The sequence below is a fragment of the Epinephelus moara genome, chromosome 3, assembly GCF_006386435.1.
Source record: "Epinephelus moara isolate mb chromosome 3, YSFRI_EMoa_1.0, whole genome shotgun sequence".
In the NCBI taxonomy this organism is placed as follows: Eukaryota; Metazoa; Chordata; class Actinopteri; order Perciformes; family Serranidae; genus Epinephelus; species Epinephelus moara.
The window spans coordinates 7,422,111-7,440,776 of NC_065508.1; the positions used below are offsets into that span (position 1 = coordinate 7,422,111).

At 41.7% G+C, this 18,666-nt stretch overlaps 1 protein-coding gene across 6 annotated transcripts in view; it reads left to right on the forward strand.

The window, feature by feature from the left end:
* The window catches only part of LOC126388377 (rap guanine nucleotide exchange factor 6), a 183,240-nt gene that overhangs the window by 30,813 nt on the left and 133,761 nt on the right, over positions 1–18,666 (forward strand). For all 6 annotated transcript variants that reach the window (XM_050041484.1, XM_050041485.1, XM_050041487.1 and 3 more), the window contains exon 2: positions 17,598–17,668. In XM_050041484.1, coding sequence (XP_049897441.1) covers positions 17,598–17,668 — 71 coding nt within the window. The remainder of the gene's footprint in view (positions 1–17,597; positions 17,669–18,666) is intronic.

Sequence of the window (18,666 nt, forward strand, 5' to 3'; positions counted from 1 at the left end):
TTTCCCTGATGCCATGACAACCCAAGCAGAGGTCATGACCTGGGAAGTGACTGTGTCTGCTCCCAATTTCAGCTCCAGGTGCCCACCCAGTCCCATTAATTGATGAGGGTTCAGCCTCAATGGCCTGATTGATAGTGTGTTTAGGACTCAGGGAAAGGATGAGTGGGGCTGTGCTCCATGAGAGGAAGTCCATTGACTCAGCAACTGTGAGCAGACAAAGCAGTTAAGTAGGCATGTCAGAGGAACAGATGGAGACAGATTGATCCCTCCATATGGAAACAACTTCCACGCACATATCCTGTGAGACGGTCAAAGTGAGGTTAGGCTTCGGTGATGTCAGTGATCACTTACTGTATCTGCCATCAACGAAAAAAAAATAGTGATGACTGTGCACAGCGGCGTCAGATGGAATATGCTTTTGTACTTAAGTGATTTTCTGTGGTGAATTCTTCTATGCATTTGCCTTCAGATATGCATTCTCATAATTTTCTGTTATGTCTGCTCCGCCAGATCACATGCTAATGTTTGAGACAAGTTAAACCAGGATTTTCTAAGAAACTTGACTTTAGATCAGTGACCTAGAACATAAGAATAGTATGAACACAATAACAGATTTTGCTGGGCGATTAGTTGCGTCGGAAATTATTGCGATAAGCGATAATATTGCGTAATATTTTGCTTTTAAGACCATTTTTGTTAGTGTTGTAATTTTGCTGTTTTTAGACCATTTTTAAACTTACATAATGATAATAAAGGCATATTGATGCAAGTGCACCCTTTTAAAGAGAAATAAACATTTTTTTAATAATAATATTTATGAATGCAAAAAAAGAAAATTTAAATATCCGAAATAACGTAAAAATACAAAACAAATAAATAAAGATCTTTATAAATACAAAAAAATAGACTGTCAGTCTCTCACTCTCAGGTGTGCAGTTAAGTTGGTTGTATTCGCTCTTTTTGTTGAGATGGTTTTAGAACAAACCCGGCACACCGGCTCGTCCAAATTACTGGGCTCTCCTCTGTCATTTGGTTTAAATCCAAAACACTCCCACACAGGGGCCGTGGCATTTGGTTTAGGAACAAGTTCCATGTCTTTCTCTTAACGCTCAACTCTCTGTTTTTTTTTTCTCCGCCTTGTCTCCCCCTCACAAAGATCGCACTGTGTGTGTGTGTAGCCCATAGCCCTGCCTCTCTCACAGAGACAAAGACACTCGATGACAAGAGCTTTCCCTCCGTTCATTACGCTAATGAACCAAATCACCTGGCTGCCAGACGATGCACGGCAGTGAACGCTCTTGTCGTCTAGTCTCTCTGGTGAAGAGAGACGAGGAAAACAAACACGCATGAATATGGCAATTAATCGCGGCCGGAAAAGTTACCGTCTCCCTTTTAATTTACCATGCAATTAACCGACTTATCGCATATCACGACGGGCCTAGTATGAAGCATCGCTTAGATCTCTGAGAGCCTGTTTAGACCTTGTATTAACGTGCTTTTGGGTGATCTGATCAAAAGTGGACAGCACTAAATACAAGTCTAAATGACCATCAAGACATATTGTGATCTGATCACTCAAACCACTTGCAGAGGTGGTCTGGGATGCATTTGATTGTTTTTTTTTTTTTTTGTAGCATAAACAATGTGTCCTCATGCGTCCCCGATAATGAGTGCAGGACGTGGTGATTGTTTTGGTGACTGTGCTTATGCTCTATAACCTACTCATTTTATGTCGTGTTGAGCTAAGTGTTGTATGACCATCCATCATTTTGCCCTATGGAGGGAGACCTGTTGAATTCTGCTGACAGCGATATTTCCAGCTGTACTGACACAACCGCTAACGTGACTAACAACCATGCTAAAGAGCAGCAAGCCAAAGTGTGGACGAAACAACCTTGGGTGGGGCAGTAACAAAATCTCAAGTGGTCGGCTGGAGACGCATGATAAACACAAGTGTGAACAGTGATGTGTCTTCCGCTTGTATTCGGATCTCCGAATTACGTTACTACCAGGTCTAAACGAGCTCTAATTTGCCTTTAAATATCCTTAAAGCTAGGAACATTTGTCAACAGAGGGCTCTGCCAGGTGAGCTCGAGGTCACTTCCTTTCTTTCCCTACCTGATCTCTTACTAGAGTTCTGCACAGGCCTGAAACCAAGACCTGTACCCAGTCTGTGCCCCTGGCCTTTCACACCCGACCCGGCTGTACTGCCATATTTGAGTTCCATTAAGTTACATTTGAAAATAATCTGACCCGAGTCTGAAGCTTTGTGCCACACAAACATCACAACTCAACAATTTAATTGTGTCATCTTGTACTGTAATTAGAGCCAGAGAAACACTGCCCTTGTGTAAACTCTTCTTTAGTGCTCTTGAGGCAGGCGATTAACCGTCAGTCCCTTGAGTTGTTCTTCCCAGTGACCAAAAGTAGAAGCCTAGTGTGTTGACATTTGTTAGTGTGTGTTTGATATACAGTCTTTTAATTGCTATTGGATTCATTCTTGTTTTGTCTTGTCTTGGTGTTGGTTGCACCAAGGCTTGATGCACCATGGTTAGATTTGTTGTTTACTGGGGTGGTCTGGACTGCATTAGCCTTTTTTTTTTTTCATTCGCCTGGTTTTCAAGGCAGAAACTATATTTGTCCAAGGGCTGAGAAAGTTTTTAAGTACCCAGAGCTGAGTAAGTGAGAGAAATGTTTTTTTCGCCAGCCTCTGTGGCCCGATCTGCAGTCGGTGAGCTCAGTCAAATAGTCCTCCGTCCCGTCAGTCCACAGTTAACTGGAAATTACATTTGGTTATGTCTACACAGATAAGAAGCTATTCACTCACAGGGATTTGTCTGTGTCAGGGTAAGGTCACAGGAGGTTTGGCTCTGTAAGTTTTGTGATAACATGGTGCGTTGGCTTCCAATGTTTTGATTCAATGTGACACACCATGATATTTTCCATGCAAACGTATTCAAACTATATGGGAATGTTGGCACATGCCCCCATGGTTATGCACAGAGCTATTTTATTGTCCGGGGGAAACAGCCAGAACAACTGGATTTGGATAAGATTGTCATCTAAATGCCTGTATTCATGACGAGTTTGGTCTTTTTTAAGTGTGTATTTTTAAGCTTATACTTGTTTTTACAAGTTTAAAAAGCTGTCTTTAAGCATATTGTCACCTTTTTTCCTGCATCTATTAAAAAATGCACATTTCATTTTTGCATCTCTACTGAATATACAGTTTCAAGTCTATGGCTTAACTCTTACAAGCTGCACTAAATCCCTCGTCGGCCCCCGTGCCTCCCCCACCCCCTTCACAAATGGTGGCTTTTAGGCCTATCCCTCCATTTATAGGAAACCTTTAAGGGATGATGGCTGTTTTTTCATCTGACCAAGAATAATGAAGCATACACATGAGGCCCATTTCTTAAGTGTTTGTAGTGGTTAAATTTCGCTGATGTTTGTAGAGAGAAACTATGCATTCCAGGTTCACCTGCTTTGTACATAACCCCGGGGGCCCTAGAAACATCTGAGGCTTGCATTAAACCAAACAAAAGCTGAATTAATTCCTCAAGTCCCATCGGCTAGCTAAAGCTAGCGAGGCCAGCTGTAAGACACTTGGTGCTTTTTGCCTTTGCAGTCTCACACAGCCTCCTATGCAAACTCTAAAATAGTCTGAAAGCACACAGCTACAGTATGCTGCTCGCTTCTGTTTTTGATTAATGCTGCAGTGAGAGTGTGAGAAGCGGAGCAGAGCTGCCTGTCTGAACAGATTGGTGAAAGAGATCAGCTATCTGTTCCATATCTTGGCTCGCTGACAGCCCGCCTGTGGCTATAAGGCCATGTAGACGACAGCTATGCGGAGGCCAAGTGGCTGCATGCATCGACTGCTTTAAACTCCTGCGGAGAACCAGAAGTGCAGTATTCATTTACATGCTTCTTCATTTTTGTGTTTGCACATTTCTGTTTGTGTGCTGGCCTAAACTTAGCAGCCCACCCTCAAACTTTGCCTGTCAGCTGAGCTCTGTCTGGCTGAAACCTACAGTGTGTGAGTTCAGCTCAGTTCTGGGTGTCCAGTCTCTAAAAACTGCAGCTCCGGAGAGACATAAACCCCTCTGGCCTGTGTGTCCTCCACTGCTGAAGCCAGCAGAGAGAGTGGGGGAGGGATAATGGGGAAGAAGTTAGAGAGGCAGAAGCATGAAAGACAAATGAGTTTAAAACAGCAGCTGATGAAAAGCTAAGTAGCTCTAAGTGTCCAACCCTCCAAACGTATAGCTTGAATAATTAAGATTAACTATAGAGTGATGCTAATGGCTGAGTAAATGAGAGCATGTAACAAAGGTGCAGACTGTACTCTTGTCAAACAAGGGAAATGATAGATGAGCTGGTAATGAGAGGGAGCAGGAGGGAGTGGAAAACACGTGGTGAATTATTTTTAAGGGTGTTTAAGATGTCTTTGAAATTTGTGAAACCCAACAGCCAGTTTGGGCAGAGTGCAGTGTAATTAGCACAGATGAATCCTTAAAATTCCCACAACTTCAAAGCATGAGTGGTAGCATTTTGTATATTTATGGAACATAACAGACATAAAAACATGAAATATAATTTCCCTGTGTGTCAAAGGTTGATATTGATGATGGGCTTCATCACTGTGACCTTTTCACGTAGTAATATTCATTTCAATCTAGCAGTAAGGATTGCAGATTGCAACCAGCTTAAACTTCTACAGGTGAGAATCCCCTCTAAGAGGTTTTAAATGGGAGCAAAATTATCTACAGAGTTCTTTTCCCCTCCAAAAGTAGTCTGAGTGGGCGGAAGTTCGCTGCATAGATCAGCCTCTCATTGTGCGGAAGTCCCGCCCTACCACCTCCGGTTGTGTAGCAGTTTTCAACCGTTTTCAACACATCCTTTACTAACTTTTGCAGTGTCTGATCTTGTGGGGATGTAGACATTTTTCTGCCATGGTTCGTGTCCTGTAGGCGATATTTTTGTGGGCGTGTTACACCAAAACCTGTTTCCCCCCGGCAATATTTTTGCAAGCGCACCGCCCAGAACGATTGTGATTGGTTGAAAGAAATACAAGCAGCCGGGGCGTTTTTTTCTCCAATCTTAAAGTGAGAGTCGGCCCAGCGAGACTACTCCAAAAGTAACCGACCCCGTGATTTAAACAGGTAAAAACACTGAATAAAGCAGTTTCATGTTGCTCTGATGTTGTTCGGCTTGTCGCTAGCCTAGCTCCTGCATATGTGTGATCACTTTTTTCTCCGATAACTTAAGATCCAGATGCTCAGTAGGTTTTTAACGGGAGCTGAATTTTCCACGGAGGTCTCTTTCTCTCCAAAACAAACAGACCCGGTGATTTAAACTGGTAAAAACACTGAATAAAGCAGATTTACGTTAAATAATTTGTGTTTTTCCAACACTGCTCATCACAGAGGGGCTGCTAACTATGATGGCTGACACAAAAACTCAGATGTCCCTCTTTAGAGCCAGTGTTTGGTTTGTCCGTTCTGGGCTACTGTAGAAGCATGGCAATGCAACATGGCAGTCTCCATAAATGAGGACCCGCTTCTTATGTATATAAACGGCTCATTCTAAGGTAATAAAAACACAACGAATCTTATTTTCAGGTGATTATACACTAAAGAAAACATACCTAATATATTATATTCCATTTCTGCCAACATATCCCCCTAAATCCTTCACTCTGGACCTTTAAAATGAGAATTTACACTCGTCCCCGATGCCACAGAAAGTTCATTGCAGACAGGAAAGAAAAATCTACTTATGCCTACTTCATTCATTTCAGCAAAAAACTGCAGCTAAGATTACATAAAGGGTCAGATTTTCCATCTCTGTGTGGCAGTGTTTTTGTGCGTATGTGTGTGGCTGTTTGGTTTGGCTGGTGGAGGGAAGGCAGCTGGTGTGGTGCTCTCTGGGCCAGACTCACTCCTCACCCTCTTCTCTTGTAGGAGTAAAGGAGGAGCAGACCTTCCCAATACAGAGTCAGAGATTATAGTACAGCATTTGAAAAGTGACAGTGTGTGTGTGTGTGTGTGTGTGTGTGTGTGTGTGTGTGTGTGTGTGTGTGTGTGTGTGTGTGTGTGTGTGTNCACAAATGAAAAGATGCACAGTAAAGCAAGTGGAACAGATGCATGTGTGTGTGTGTGTGTGTTTAAAAAAAAAAAAAAAGTGGTGAAAATTTGCCATGCTGCACCGTTGGCATTCCTCCCGGGAGGGAAATAGTGATTCATCTGAAAGGCTTATTTCTAACTAACCATCTTCTGAGGAGAAAGTGTTCATACCCTCTATTCATGTTTATTTTTGGCTATTCAGCTTCTGTTTAGCTGTTTTGGGTTGTTATTTCCTTCAACTCCACATGTTTTGCTGTTGTGTTGAAAGCATGTACTGTAACTGTAGTCATTCAGTTCGTCTGAGTCAAGTACAAGCCAAGTTCCCTCTCCTCTCCCTCCCCTCCTTCCCGCTGTTTCCATAACCCGCTCCACCACCAGCACCACGACTGTCGTCACTGGGCTTTTTATGAACCCACCTCTTTAGTTTTCAGCGCGGAAACTCTCAGGATCCAGGACTTGCACTGTATTTGTTTTCAGCGTTTTCCCTTAGCAGACATTGGCTACTGTCACCCCGCGCTTTAAATGATTTGCGGAATGATCAGACTCATGTGTGTTTAATTCTGCAGGATCACATTGTGGTGAGAGTTTGAAAAAGGTCTGTGGGAGTGAGCTGTTTCAAGCCCCTCTCTTCAACCTGGGTTTGCTCCTGAAAATAATTTCTTTGTTGAGTAGGAAAGACGCTGATCTGTGAGCAAAAAGAGGGGGGGGGGGGGGTTTAAGATTTAAGTGCTGCAAGTGTACTTGAAACCTCACACTGATGCTGACTGATAAGGCCGTACTGCGCAGTGGAGCGGGGGATTGTCAGTGAGCTTATGTGCTGTATGGATAATGATCCTGTCTGGAGTTATGATACCATGGGATCATGGTTGACCCTGTCAGCCCTTGTAGGTTTAAACCATTAAGGCTTTAGGAATATAAATGTTATATCATGCTTGATGTTAAGCTTTCTTTGGGGCTGTCTGCTAAGAAGATTGTGCAGCTGTGAGTAATGACCAGGGATATATATTTTCCCTACTGCTGTATTTTATTTGATATTAACATGATGTTTTATAAAGTAGAATAAATATTCAGCTTTCTGTTGTTGCTCACAGCTGTCATTATCAGCATAACATAGTATACATAACCAGTTTTGTGAAGGTTTCATATGCAGGGTTGTCGGTTACTGTTTGTTAACACTCTCACCAGTGAAACTTAAAGTAAATGCCAACTTCAGATTTACTCATATTTGGCGTTTTGCCTCCCTATATTTGCATTTCAGATTTATTTTTTTGGCGCTGCGTCTCTTGGATGCCTGCTGCTTACAGTCTGGCACCTGGTTGCTACTTTTTTATAAAGCCCTGACCCCACCTGAGAGCTCTGAGGGTGCATGCCCATAAACATACAGAGCACAGAAAATAAAATACAGGCAGATGGCAGAGTCCCTGCAGAAAAGTACGCTGCATGCCAGCGGGTCATCAGTGAGGATTGAGAGGGATTACTTTTCTGTACAAGTCTATAATTTATTTTACAGGAAAATCCTTCATAGTATATATTTAATGCTGCTGTGTAGACCCTGTTTACGCTTGGTTTCAAAATGCATCTTGGGCGATCATATCATAAGTGGCCAGCGCTAAGTCAAGTGTAGACGACCACCAAGATGCACCGTGATCTGATCACTAAAACCACTTGTCAACGTGGGACATGTTTGACCACATATCTTTTGTAGTGTAACTGATGTGTCCTGATGCATTTCCAACAAGGAGCAACAGCAAAATCAATGCAGGACCAGAACCCCAGAAACAGCGTCCGTCACGTGATGCCACGGTGCTCAAAAATACTGTTTCCCATAGACTTACATTGTGAAAGAGATTAATTTTTTTGAATGTCACAACACCCACAAAGTGACTCGTTCTGCGATCAGAATTTGATCCATTCGGTCTGACAACATTTCAAAAGCCAGATGAGGCACCCGATTCAAGTTAGCACAGAGCTAAACCGGAAGTTAGCCTGCTCAGCCGGCCTGAAGTCTCTGGGGCACTCTATGGGCTTCCTAAGTCAGTGTGAAGCATGTGATGGTTGGTTTGGTGACAGTGTGCCAACAGTTGAAAGAATGGAGAGGAGCACTTATGTACGTGGTTGAAGTGCAAGGGAAACCACATGTGTAATCACAGTTTGGAATAGTTCATACATGTGTATTAGACCTCCAAATGTTTTCTTAGCTAGCCCTTGCAAAACGAATCTGATGCTAGTCTGGTGAAAGACGGACGTAAGAATTGTGCGCGGGGGCCCTTTGATCTTTTAGCGGAAGTGGTGTGGGCAACAGCAAAACCTGAACACAAGTGGTCAGATGGACACCTAGGAGATGCATGATAGACACAGATGTGAACGGTGATGTCTCTCAGCTGTCCACTTTTGTTCGGATTATAGAGACTCGTTATAAAATCAAGTGTAAGCAGAGTCTTATATAAATTTCAGGTCTCAAAACACTGAAATTAAAGTAATTTAAACAAAAGCAGGTGTTCCAAACCTGGTGTTGTTGAGTGTATTGTTGAGTAGGATGTTTCTGTTATGTAATATGTTCTTTCCTTACTGTGTTTACATGGACAGCCTGTGTCTCCACACACTGCTGACAAGTGTGTCTAGCCAAATAGGTGGGGGAACAGAGAAGACATTGCATAAAGCATTACTTTGTTGAACTAGTAGAGTTCAGGCCCTTCAACTGCTTGTCACGACTTTCCTTTTAAATGACAAGCACAGATAGCTTAAACTCATTCTCCATCTAACTCCACCGACTCACCAGCTCACTTAGGTTTATGGTACAGTAGAGACTGAGCACTCGTGCTGAATCCCCATCTCATGCAACCTCTGACAGGCTGACATTTCTGTTCAGGCCTATTTGCAGTCCATTACTGTGTCTCAAACAGAGCATCTCCACTGTGAAGATGTGTACCACAGTACAGTATGTGGCTGACAGTATGATGACGCAGTTTATAGAGTCGACCTGTTTCTATGGTATACAGCCTGAGTATTAGAAAGTTTTATGACTTCAGTGGTAACCCACAGAGACACTCGATGTCACATTTCTTGTTTCAAACATGCAGGGCTGTGTGGTTTTGGTATGCAGACCATGTCAAAATATTTAAACATGTTCAAGCTAAATGGCTGTTGTTCATGACTTTATTGCTCTAATATTTATCCAATTTGATCCACCATTAGGTGATTTACTGTGCCTTCCTAGTTGTGCACTTATGTGCAATTTATAGAGAGCTTTATTCCAACTCAAACTTTCAACCTATTTTTTTAAAAAGGTCTAATATTAAATAATGGCTATATTGAGGATATAATCACCTGTGTGTGGTTTAAAAATATTTACTAATGGATTTCTCTAAGCAACTTTAAATCCTTGTATTCTGTGGCTCATAAATCACAAGATAGAATGTTTTTAAAGACTTTTCTAAGTATTAAAACATGTGCGTTTTGATTATACCGTACACTTAAGCATTTTGGTTCCTGGCTTTTAGCCGTGTTATGCTATAGCCCAGCACAATGTTGACACTACGGCTTGGGAAGTCAGTAGTCTATGTAATGTAAATGTTAAAAGGCTGGCTGTGCAGGCAGGATGTTAGCCAAGCTGTTTGTTCTGCTGCTTTGAATGGACGTGTTGTGTCGTCTGTCCACAATATCCTCTCTGTGTCGGTGACAGACCTGACTGGCATACTGTACATTCTGGTGGAGGCGGGAGTGAGCCGAGGGTTGATTGAACCCTGTACAAAGGCAGGCTCAGCTGCAGACGGACCTGGTTCCTCCTGAAATGTCAATATTTCACGAAGATTCAGTGGAGGAAATTTAAACTTTGCGACAAGTTTTGAGTGCTTTTCTCGCCACCACAGGGCTGTGACCCAATATGTATGGCATGTAACTTGAAACCAGCAAATGAAAGAAACTATGCTCTTAACAGTGTGTATAAAAATTGGCATCCATGCTTTTCCATTAAGGGTTTTAGATGATTTTACTGGCCTAAGGGACATTAAACTTACCTGATACATGATGAAACACTCAAATTACAGGTTAGGAATTAAAAAAAAGAGCCCCCAGAGTTGGAATTGCACAACAGTGGCGCGTTTCTTCTTACTCATGTAGGAGTGCCTCAACATATCATGAATTCTGTGTTAGTAGGCCGCCCCTTGATGGGAAAGGGAGAAATGTGGTGGGTGGGACGACAAGCTATGTACTGTAACAGCTTGCTTTTGTGCAACTGCTCCCAGTTCTGTGCTGCCACAGCTTGTTTATGTATGAGTAACATGCATACTTTAGCGGCCCCATGACAAAATGTCAGCATCCTGTCAGGGTGAGAGGTGCTAGAAACAAACACATACACATCTACTGTTACTGTACAAATGCAGACAGAATAGCTTTACCAAATTAAGATTAAGTCTGTGGTTGGGTCGCATGACAGCTCTAACGCGGGCAGCAAACTGGTTTCACTTCACTTTTTTGCTGCAGTAATGTACTGTACATGTACTCATTTTAGTGCTGAGAGTGATGTTTCTGCCAGGAGGTGGCAGCAGCACCATATCTATACCTGAGTCACACATACACTGTCTGTCAGCACACACACACCAGGACAAGCACAGCAGGCTCAGAGCATCACTGATCAGCTCCATTTGTCTTATTTTTAGTTTGACAGCTACGCTTCTGAGGATCTGATTAGAGTAGATTTTTAGATATTTCCGCAGCTGGTTGCATCTTCAAAGAGTCGACTTTTTAGTAACCTGGAGAAACAGCCTCTGTCTCTTGAATGACAACCACGCAGTTGTAAAACTCGTGCTGCAGAGCCGTGTGTAACTTTAAATAAAACATGAAAATCTGAGAACTGCTGCAACAAAAGTAACCGTGTGTCTTTGTTCAGATACTCTGACTCACCCTTGTCATTTGCAGTATTATCACAATAGTAGTATTGTGTAGTGCGATCAAACCCTCTCCAAAATAACAAAGCTATATTTTAAGAATTAATAGACTCTTAATGAATCTCATCATCCTTTTCCCGATGTTTGATTTTGGCCACATCAGGCGGGTTGAAATAAAATGCTACGGCTTCATCTGGTGATGAGTCAATGGATGTCTCTCCTGAGGCTTTGACGTCCTAGTCACAAATGAGGTCATCAGGCCACCACATGAGTCTTCAGGGAGGACAGGCCAAAGGTCAGAGGTCACTCAGGAGTCCAGAGAAAGGGGAGGACAATGACACAGCAATGCATGACACTTGGGCCTGAAGCTAATGGCAGCTAATGAAGGACATGGCTTTGATAGCTGCACAAGTAAACCTAGATCATCTTGAGATTGAGAACTGTCGTCTTGGACCTGCAAAAGATTTGGCCGTCTTTATAGTGGACTCAGGAAGTGTCCACTAGTGTGCTTGTATGTTAAGACAAAGTAAAGCTTGTTAGAAATGCTGCAGTGGCAATTAATGCAACATAAAAAAGAGGACCTACTGTCCGTCAAGTCCAGCATCTAAACCTGAATCCTGCATATTTAACAAAAAAAGAGTGACTTGGTCCAAAATTATTACACTGGGGTTGGGTTTTCCATGTGGGTTTGGACTGGAGGCACCACTGTAAAATAGATATGTGGATTGACACTACTACATTAAAGTATGGGAATCGTTTCCCAGACCGCAGCCACCACACCCTCAGCTCAAGTCCAAGCAGTGTATATATGTATTGAGGGCACAGAGAGAGAGAGAGAGATTGACGTGGGCGGTGCAGTGATCACATTACCATCCTCTCTCTGGGACACCACCGACTGAAACAACTAAACAGAGATCCCCTCCTCGGACATCCTGCTATCTGCCCGTCTGGGCCTATTGATGACCTGCTTTACACTAATCAATACGTGAAACGGGGACAGCTGGATTCATGAGTGTGTGTAGAAGTAGAAGCACTGTGTGTTGTTTAAGAGTCATGCAGGAAAATAAATCCATATGTTTGCTATATGAGGTGTCGCTGTGCAGGTTGAGCTTTCTGTGGGGTATTTCAAGACTTCTTGTTACCATTGTTTTCTGTTTCTTTTCAGTTAAACGACAGCAAATTGATTGGCTGCAGTTGTGATAAGTTACCCATCTTGATTTTAGCAAACGCTTGCTGGTTTCAAACATGAGGATTAGCTGCTTTATATTTCTGGGCTTCGAAGTTTTGGTGAGAAAAATTATACTGTGGAGTCACCGTATAATCAGGGAAAACATTTTCAACTAATTTTACCTTTTTTCTGAAATTTTACAAACTAATAAAGTGACATAATAATCAATAGACTAATCCATAATGGCATTTTGAGCTAATAGCCCATACAGAAGCACCGATAAAAGACACATTTTTATTAAAAAATGTTAGCTTACCTCGGTAAAAATACTTAAAATCACATTTAATTTAATTTTCCCTTATTGAAAAAATCTGAATCTATGAATATGCAAATGCTTTTCATTTCAAAAGTTTGACCACTGGACCAAGATGTGTCCTGCTTCACAAAAAAGTCCATTAGTCAGTGTATATGCACTTGAGGTTTCAAGTTCTTACAGCACACTTAAATTGCATATTGAACTTAGAAACTAATTGTGATGTCACAAAATCCTGCTTGCACATAAGATATCCTCAACTGAGCTTTAAGGTCTGCACAAAGAAACTCTTTGCCTTCTGAAGATGAATGTTTAAAAAGCCTTCTAGTGTCAAATTATGCACATACGTACATTATTTTGCACAGTGACGTTAAAACATCCAAGTAAATACACAATAACTAAGACACATTTTTGAGCACACTTTAAGGAATAGTATAATATAGTTGCATGTGTAGCTGTGTAACTCTTTGTCTGTCTGTCTTTAAACTTACCAAGGTATTTGTAAAGTCAAGCTAGATGTGTCATGGCCACGTTGTACATGTTGTCACTGATTAAAATAACGTGAACCCAGGAACACGCCAACAACCATTGGTGAGGCTGGTATTAGGTTGTCTCATCTACTCTGAGCCCCCATGTTAGCCAGTCGCCTCAGGCCCGTATGTCCTGACATACACACACTTACTGTACATGCACACATGCATGCTCAGCAACATGACAGGAGTGCTTACTGCAGCAGTTTGTTGTGCTCACTAACCCAGTTAACTGTGAGTTGAAGTCAATACAGCTCCACTTCCACACCACTGTGAATTGGGTTTTTCCATGGCTGCTCCCCACTCACTGTTTATGCCTCGGGATCAGTAAATGGAGGTTACAACTCTCTCTGTTAAGCAGCTGGCCATGTCAAGCTCTCTGTCTGTCAGTGTTTAGCCTACCTCTTATTTAAATGGCTCTAACGGAGCGCTCAGTTTCCAGTGCATGCTGCTCTTTCCTCTTAAAGGGAACGAAGGCAGTTCCTCAAAATATCACTTAACAGATATATCTAAGCGTAAATAGGATCAAAGAATTAAGAATCAGTGTGCTAAAACCATCCAGAAACCATGGTGAAAAGAATAGCATACCTGTTTTTTATTTATCACTTTATTCCAGGGAGTCCAATCAGACATTTCCATCCTAGGAAGTTTACCAGTGGACCAAGAACCTTTTGAGGAACCTTGAAATTAGTTCAGACTGAAGGAACCCAAGACTAAATGCCCCTCCAGGGTCTTAAACAGTCCCTTCTGCATACTTTCCAAATGTTCAGGAACTTTAGAGACAGCGTTCGCAGGGCTCGCCGTTTCTGAGTCAAACATAGATGCTGTGGCACCTACAACTTGAGTACCGCTTCATTCATGAAACAAAGAAGTATTCCAGTAGCAACATTAGGACGTGGATTGGACATTTCTTGCAGGTAATTAGTGTAGAAACAAAGTTAGGAATATCACATGAATGGAATAAAACATATGGTAGCCTGGGATTAGTGCCGAAACTAATGATCATTTACATTATTTATTAATTTGCTGATTACTTTTACAATTAACTGATTAGTTGTTAGGGCTATAAAATGTCAAAAGTGCAATCACAAGTTCCTACAGCCCAAAATGATGATTTTAAATTGCTTCATTTGTCCATCCAACAGCCCCAAACCCAAAGACTCTTCATTTAATATCATAAATGACAAAGAAAAGATGCAAATTATCACATTTAAGAAGCTGGAACTAGAAAATGTCTGATATATATGCTTGAAAAATGACTGAAACATTTCACTGAATATCAAAATAGTTGGCGATTTACTTTCTTTCGACCAGTTCTACCTGGGATCTCCAGAAATTGTGCAAAGTGTGCGTAACAAACTTGAGGACTTTCTAACCTGTCTGACACCTATACATTCACATAGCGAGCACAAGGAGAAGCCAGCACCATAAATAAGTCTATTAATTTTCTCTGTGACATTACTGGTGACAAGATAGCCCGCAGGTAGCAGAGCAGTGTTGTAGAATGTTCATGGACCAAACCTGGCAGACTAGTATTCACCTATATCTTCACATCTGATGTTTATTCCTCCTCTCCCTCTCTTGTTTCTGTCTTTCTCCCTTGGTGTGTTTCTTTGTCCGACTGCTTGCTGTCTCTCTTCACTCCCTCGTTTCCTTATTTCCCTCTCCTCCTTCTCCTCCCCTGAACCTCTCCTTCCTGTGTCAGACAGAGCCAACAACACATCAGAGGTATGCTGGTCCATTGCATTAAAGGCTCCCCAGTCTCCAGTGTTCAGCTCTGCTTCCGCTGACTCCCACTGCTTGACACAGTTTACTAGTGCACACATGCCATGTTCACACACGTGCACACACATTTGAAACTATATGCTTGAAGAAAAGCGTGCTCTTTTCTCTTTTGGTGTTCCTCTCTCTGCTGTATTATGTTAAATTGCTATAATACTGCTGCAATACCCTGCAACAGTTTCTCTATTTCATTTTTTTTTTTTTTAAATTAATGTCTTAATTCATCCACCAATCTGTAATGTCTGTTATAATATCTCAGACACCACTAATAAGATTTGTGGAGTCTGGTACAACCCTATCAAAATGGCATTAAAATGGCTTAAGGGCTTTGTAACAGTCATAAGAGAAAACCTATCTGCTGCTACCTGTTAAAACATCACTTCATACTTTATAAAATGTCTGTATATTTGCATGTATCTTTGAGTGGCGTGACTTCAAGTTCCACACCCTCAGTACACATAAACGTTCAGCATTTGTGTGAAATGCTTGACGATACATTTCACACTGGAAAACAAATCCTCAATCTGCTTAAGCACCATGTAAACAAAACCAGTAGTGAGAGACGGTGTTCCAACAAAGGCAACACACTGCAAATATGAATTTGTCCCCCAGGGATTTTCTGATTTATTAGTTCAGATTAGTGTATTGTAGCCGTCCCATTTTTTGTGTGTTTTTGCTAAACTGCAGCTGCGCTTTTGGCTTCATCTTGAAGAGGGATGACTGTAGGGGAAAACAATTTTTTCTTGTTTCAACTGTCTGAAGTTGAAAGTGCAGCTCCTGGTTGGCTGGTGGACACTTGAATTTTATTGTTTAAAGGGATTTTCAACCAGTTTGTATCAACAGTGTGGGTAGCATGTGTAAATGAACTATGGTAGACTTCCCTTCATCTTGCCAGGACCCAGATCTCCCTGCTTATCTTTGAGCTCGAAACACATCATCCAGAGGCTTTCACTGCTGTTGCTCAAACTACAGATTATGCTTCCGCATTTTTTTATGTCCACCACCATGGAAACAAAGGTACTGTTACTGTGTTGACTGTTTCTCACCTCAGATTTTTTCAGACACATATTTTAGCTCACCGTTTAACTGTGATTCGAGATAATTTGTTAACAGCCAGCTGCTGTATTGTTTCTTGTGTCAAAACATCCAAGTTCTCATTTTGTCACCAGTCAGCGGGAGCGTTTATTGGTCCCGTGAGGCACAGAGCATTTTGCTAGTTGTAGGTTTTCTACCTACTGAGTAGAAGCAAATGCTACAGACCTTTTTCTTGGTTTCCTCTGGTCATGTAGCACAAATTTCAAACGTATTTACATCTTTCTACTGCATAGACGGCTCAGTTTTATCTTTGCAGCAGTGAAATACTTGTTTAAATGTCCTCATTTTGCTCAGTTGATTACTTTTAGTAGTTCATTTCCCCAAGAAGTACTGGAAATGTACAAATGGATGGTGATGGATCTCTTCATTGGCAGCTACAATTTCACAGAAAAAGAGATGAAAGGAGAGAGAGAGACGAAGACTTATCAGTGATTCGGGTTCAAACTTATAGTAGATGGGCTGTGCTTTAAAGGAAAAGTTCGTCATTACTAGACCTATTTGCTTTTTTTGCTTTTATTTGGCAGTATAGCTGAAGTTTGAAGGGTTGCTGCTACGGACTGGCCTTCATGGGGCGAACACTCTAGGAAACCAGTGGAGACAAGGAGTCACTTGTCCTAACCAAGAAATAGTTTGACACGTAACTCCCCATAAAAATGGTTGCTCATTGTATTTGCTCTTCAGTTTTTCTACAAACAAACCGTCGGACTAGCAGCTTCCCCCCGTTTGCCCGTTTCCAGTCTTTGTGCTAAGCTAAGTTAGCCATCTGCTGGCTTTACATTTACCGTAGGTAGGGTGCCATTAATCCTTTCATCTAACTTTTAGCAACAAATGTTGAGCTGTTCCTTTAACCTGCTGATTTACTATAAACTCGTCTCTTAAAATATCCTGTGTATACTGTATAGTGTCGGTTATACTGGAATAGAAAGTAGAGAAGCTTTCCAAAAGGAAATAAGTTATGGGTTCATTTCTGTAATACATTGGCTTGTGTCCATCTGTGTGTCTGTGTGAGACCATGTGTGTGTACATAACCAGTCAGCCATGCAGTCCACCTGTTAAAAGTAGTTGCCCTGTGGCCTCAATAGCCGCTGTGTTTGTTTGATCCTACAGATGCTTACATGAAGCTGCTCGCTTCACGTACACTCTGTCAGCCTCTTAATGTTTTGACAGCTGGCCCTGATAGGGTACTATTTTAAGGCTGTGGGTGGGTATAATCTGTGCTTGTCTCACTGCTGTCACGCACGTACATAAGTGGTATGCCTGCCTGTCTGCTTTGAGGGTGTCAATTTGATAGGCAGTGTGTGGCATGGTCCAAGTGGCTTCTGTCAAAGTGTGGCGCTAGATGTGATTTACATGGTGCTGAGACATTCCACACACTCTAAACAATGAGCTAATCTTTTAAAAGCTTTCACTTTTTAAATACTCACACACACTGCCAGCGGTTTGCAGATTTTGCAGCAGTGTGTGTAAATGTATATTGTTTAAAAAAGACAGTAAACGCTGATTCTGAAATGGCTTCCCACAAGTGGTAGCACAGATTATGGCAGCATGTGTGCACAGCATGTCCTAGGGAAGTTTTTCCCTTTGTGTGTGTGTGTATATGTGCAGATGTGAGACCATTTAATGGTTTTCTTTATGTAGTATTTTCTTGGTGGAGTGTGACATGTTCACTAACACTGATTTCATTGTCTCTCTGTCTTGCAGGACTTGCACACCATCTACTGCCACCTTTACCACATGGATGTCCTCTCTCACCTTCGGGAACATCAGCTAAGGTGAATCATTTTCATTTCACTTAAAAAAAGAAAAACAAATTCAGTGTTACTCTGACATTGTAATTTTTTTTTTAACTCTGAGTTTTGATTTTCCGATGTTAAACAAGGTGTCAATCACAGTATCAGTTTACCAAAATTATCGTAGACTAGCCTTTAGGCCCACTTTCTGCATGAGTTGTTATATGTGGCACACCCTACGCTAACAGGTTTAAATGTGCTTTGAATTTTTTGCAAATGCCAGTTGCCCCAAGCTGGTTTTCCGCTTTGTATTTATCATTCAAAGGATGCTCAGGTGCCTTTCAGACGTTCGCACGTTCATACCAAGCATAGTTGAGATGTTCTGCCGTAAGTCTGGAATGTTTTCTTTGCTCATTTGGTTCAGTTGAGCAGGTGACGACAATGCCATCTGAGCAGGAGTGTTCACATTAGAATGCAGGTCAGAGCCCTCTAACTAACAAAGAATGGGGTGAGATTATAATGTGAAGCGTTTACAAGAAATAAAGCCACAGTGGAGGATTTTAGTGACGCACAGAGACGGATATAGGCATCAGACAAGTTTCTCATGCTTGGTAAATGAATGATAAAAGCGACCAAGTCTTTTTCCAATTAGCAAGAAACAGGACTTGTGAGTCCATTTGACTTGTGTTTACAAACTTGTTATCTTGTGATTTGGTTCAGTGGACCAAAGACACAGCAAAACTCTTCCACAACTCAGACCAAAGAAAGTGAAATGTATGTTGGACTGCAGCCAGAAATCGAGCAGTGGGTCACCTTAACACTCTGAGCTGACAGACAGCAATGACGGAGTCTAAAATGGGAGAGCCTGGCACTTTTTTGAGGAAAAAGTTTAGGATGGATATGTGATGGATTGTCAGAGAAATCTGTTCAGGATATTTTTTGGAGAGAAAAAGTCATCATCTCTCTCTCTCTCTCTCTCTCACTCTCTCTCTCTCTCTCTCTCTCTCTCTCTCTCTCTCTCTCTCTCTCTCTCTCTCTCT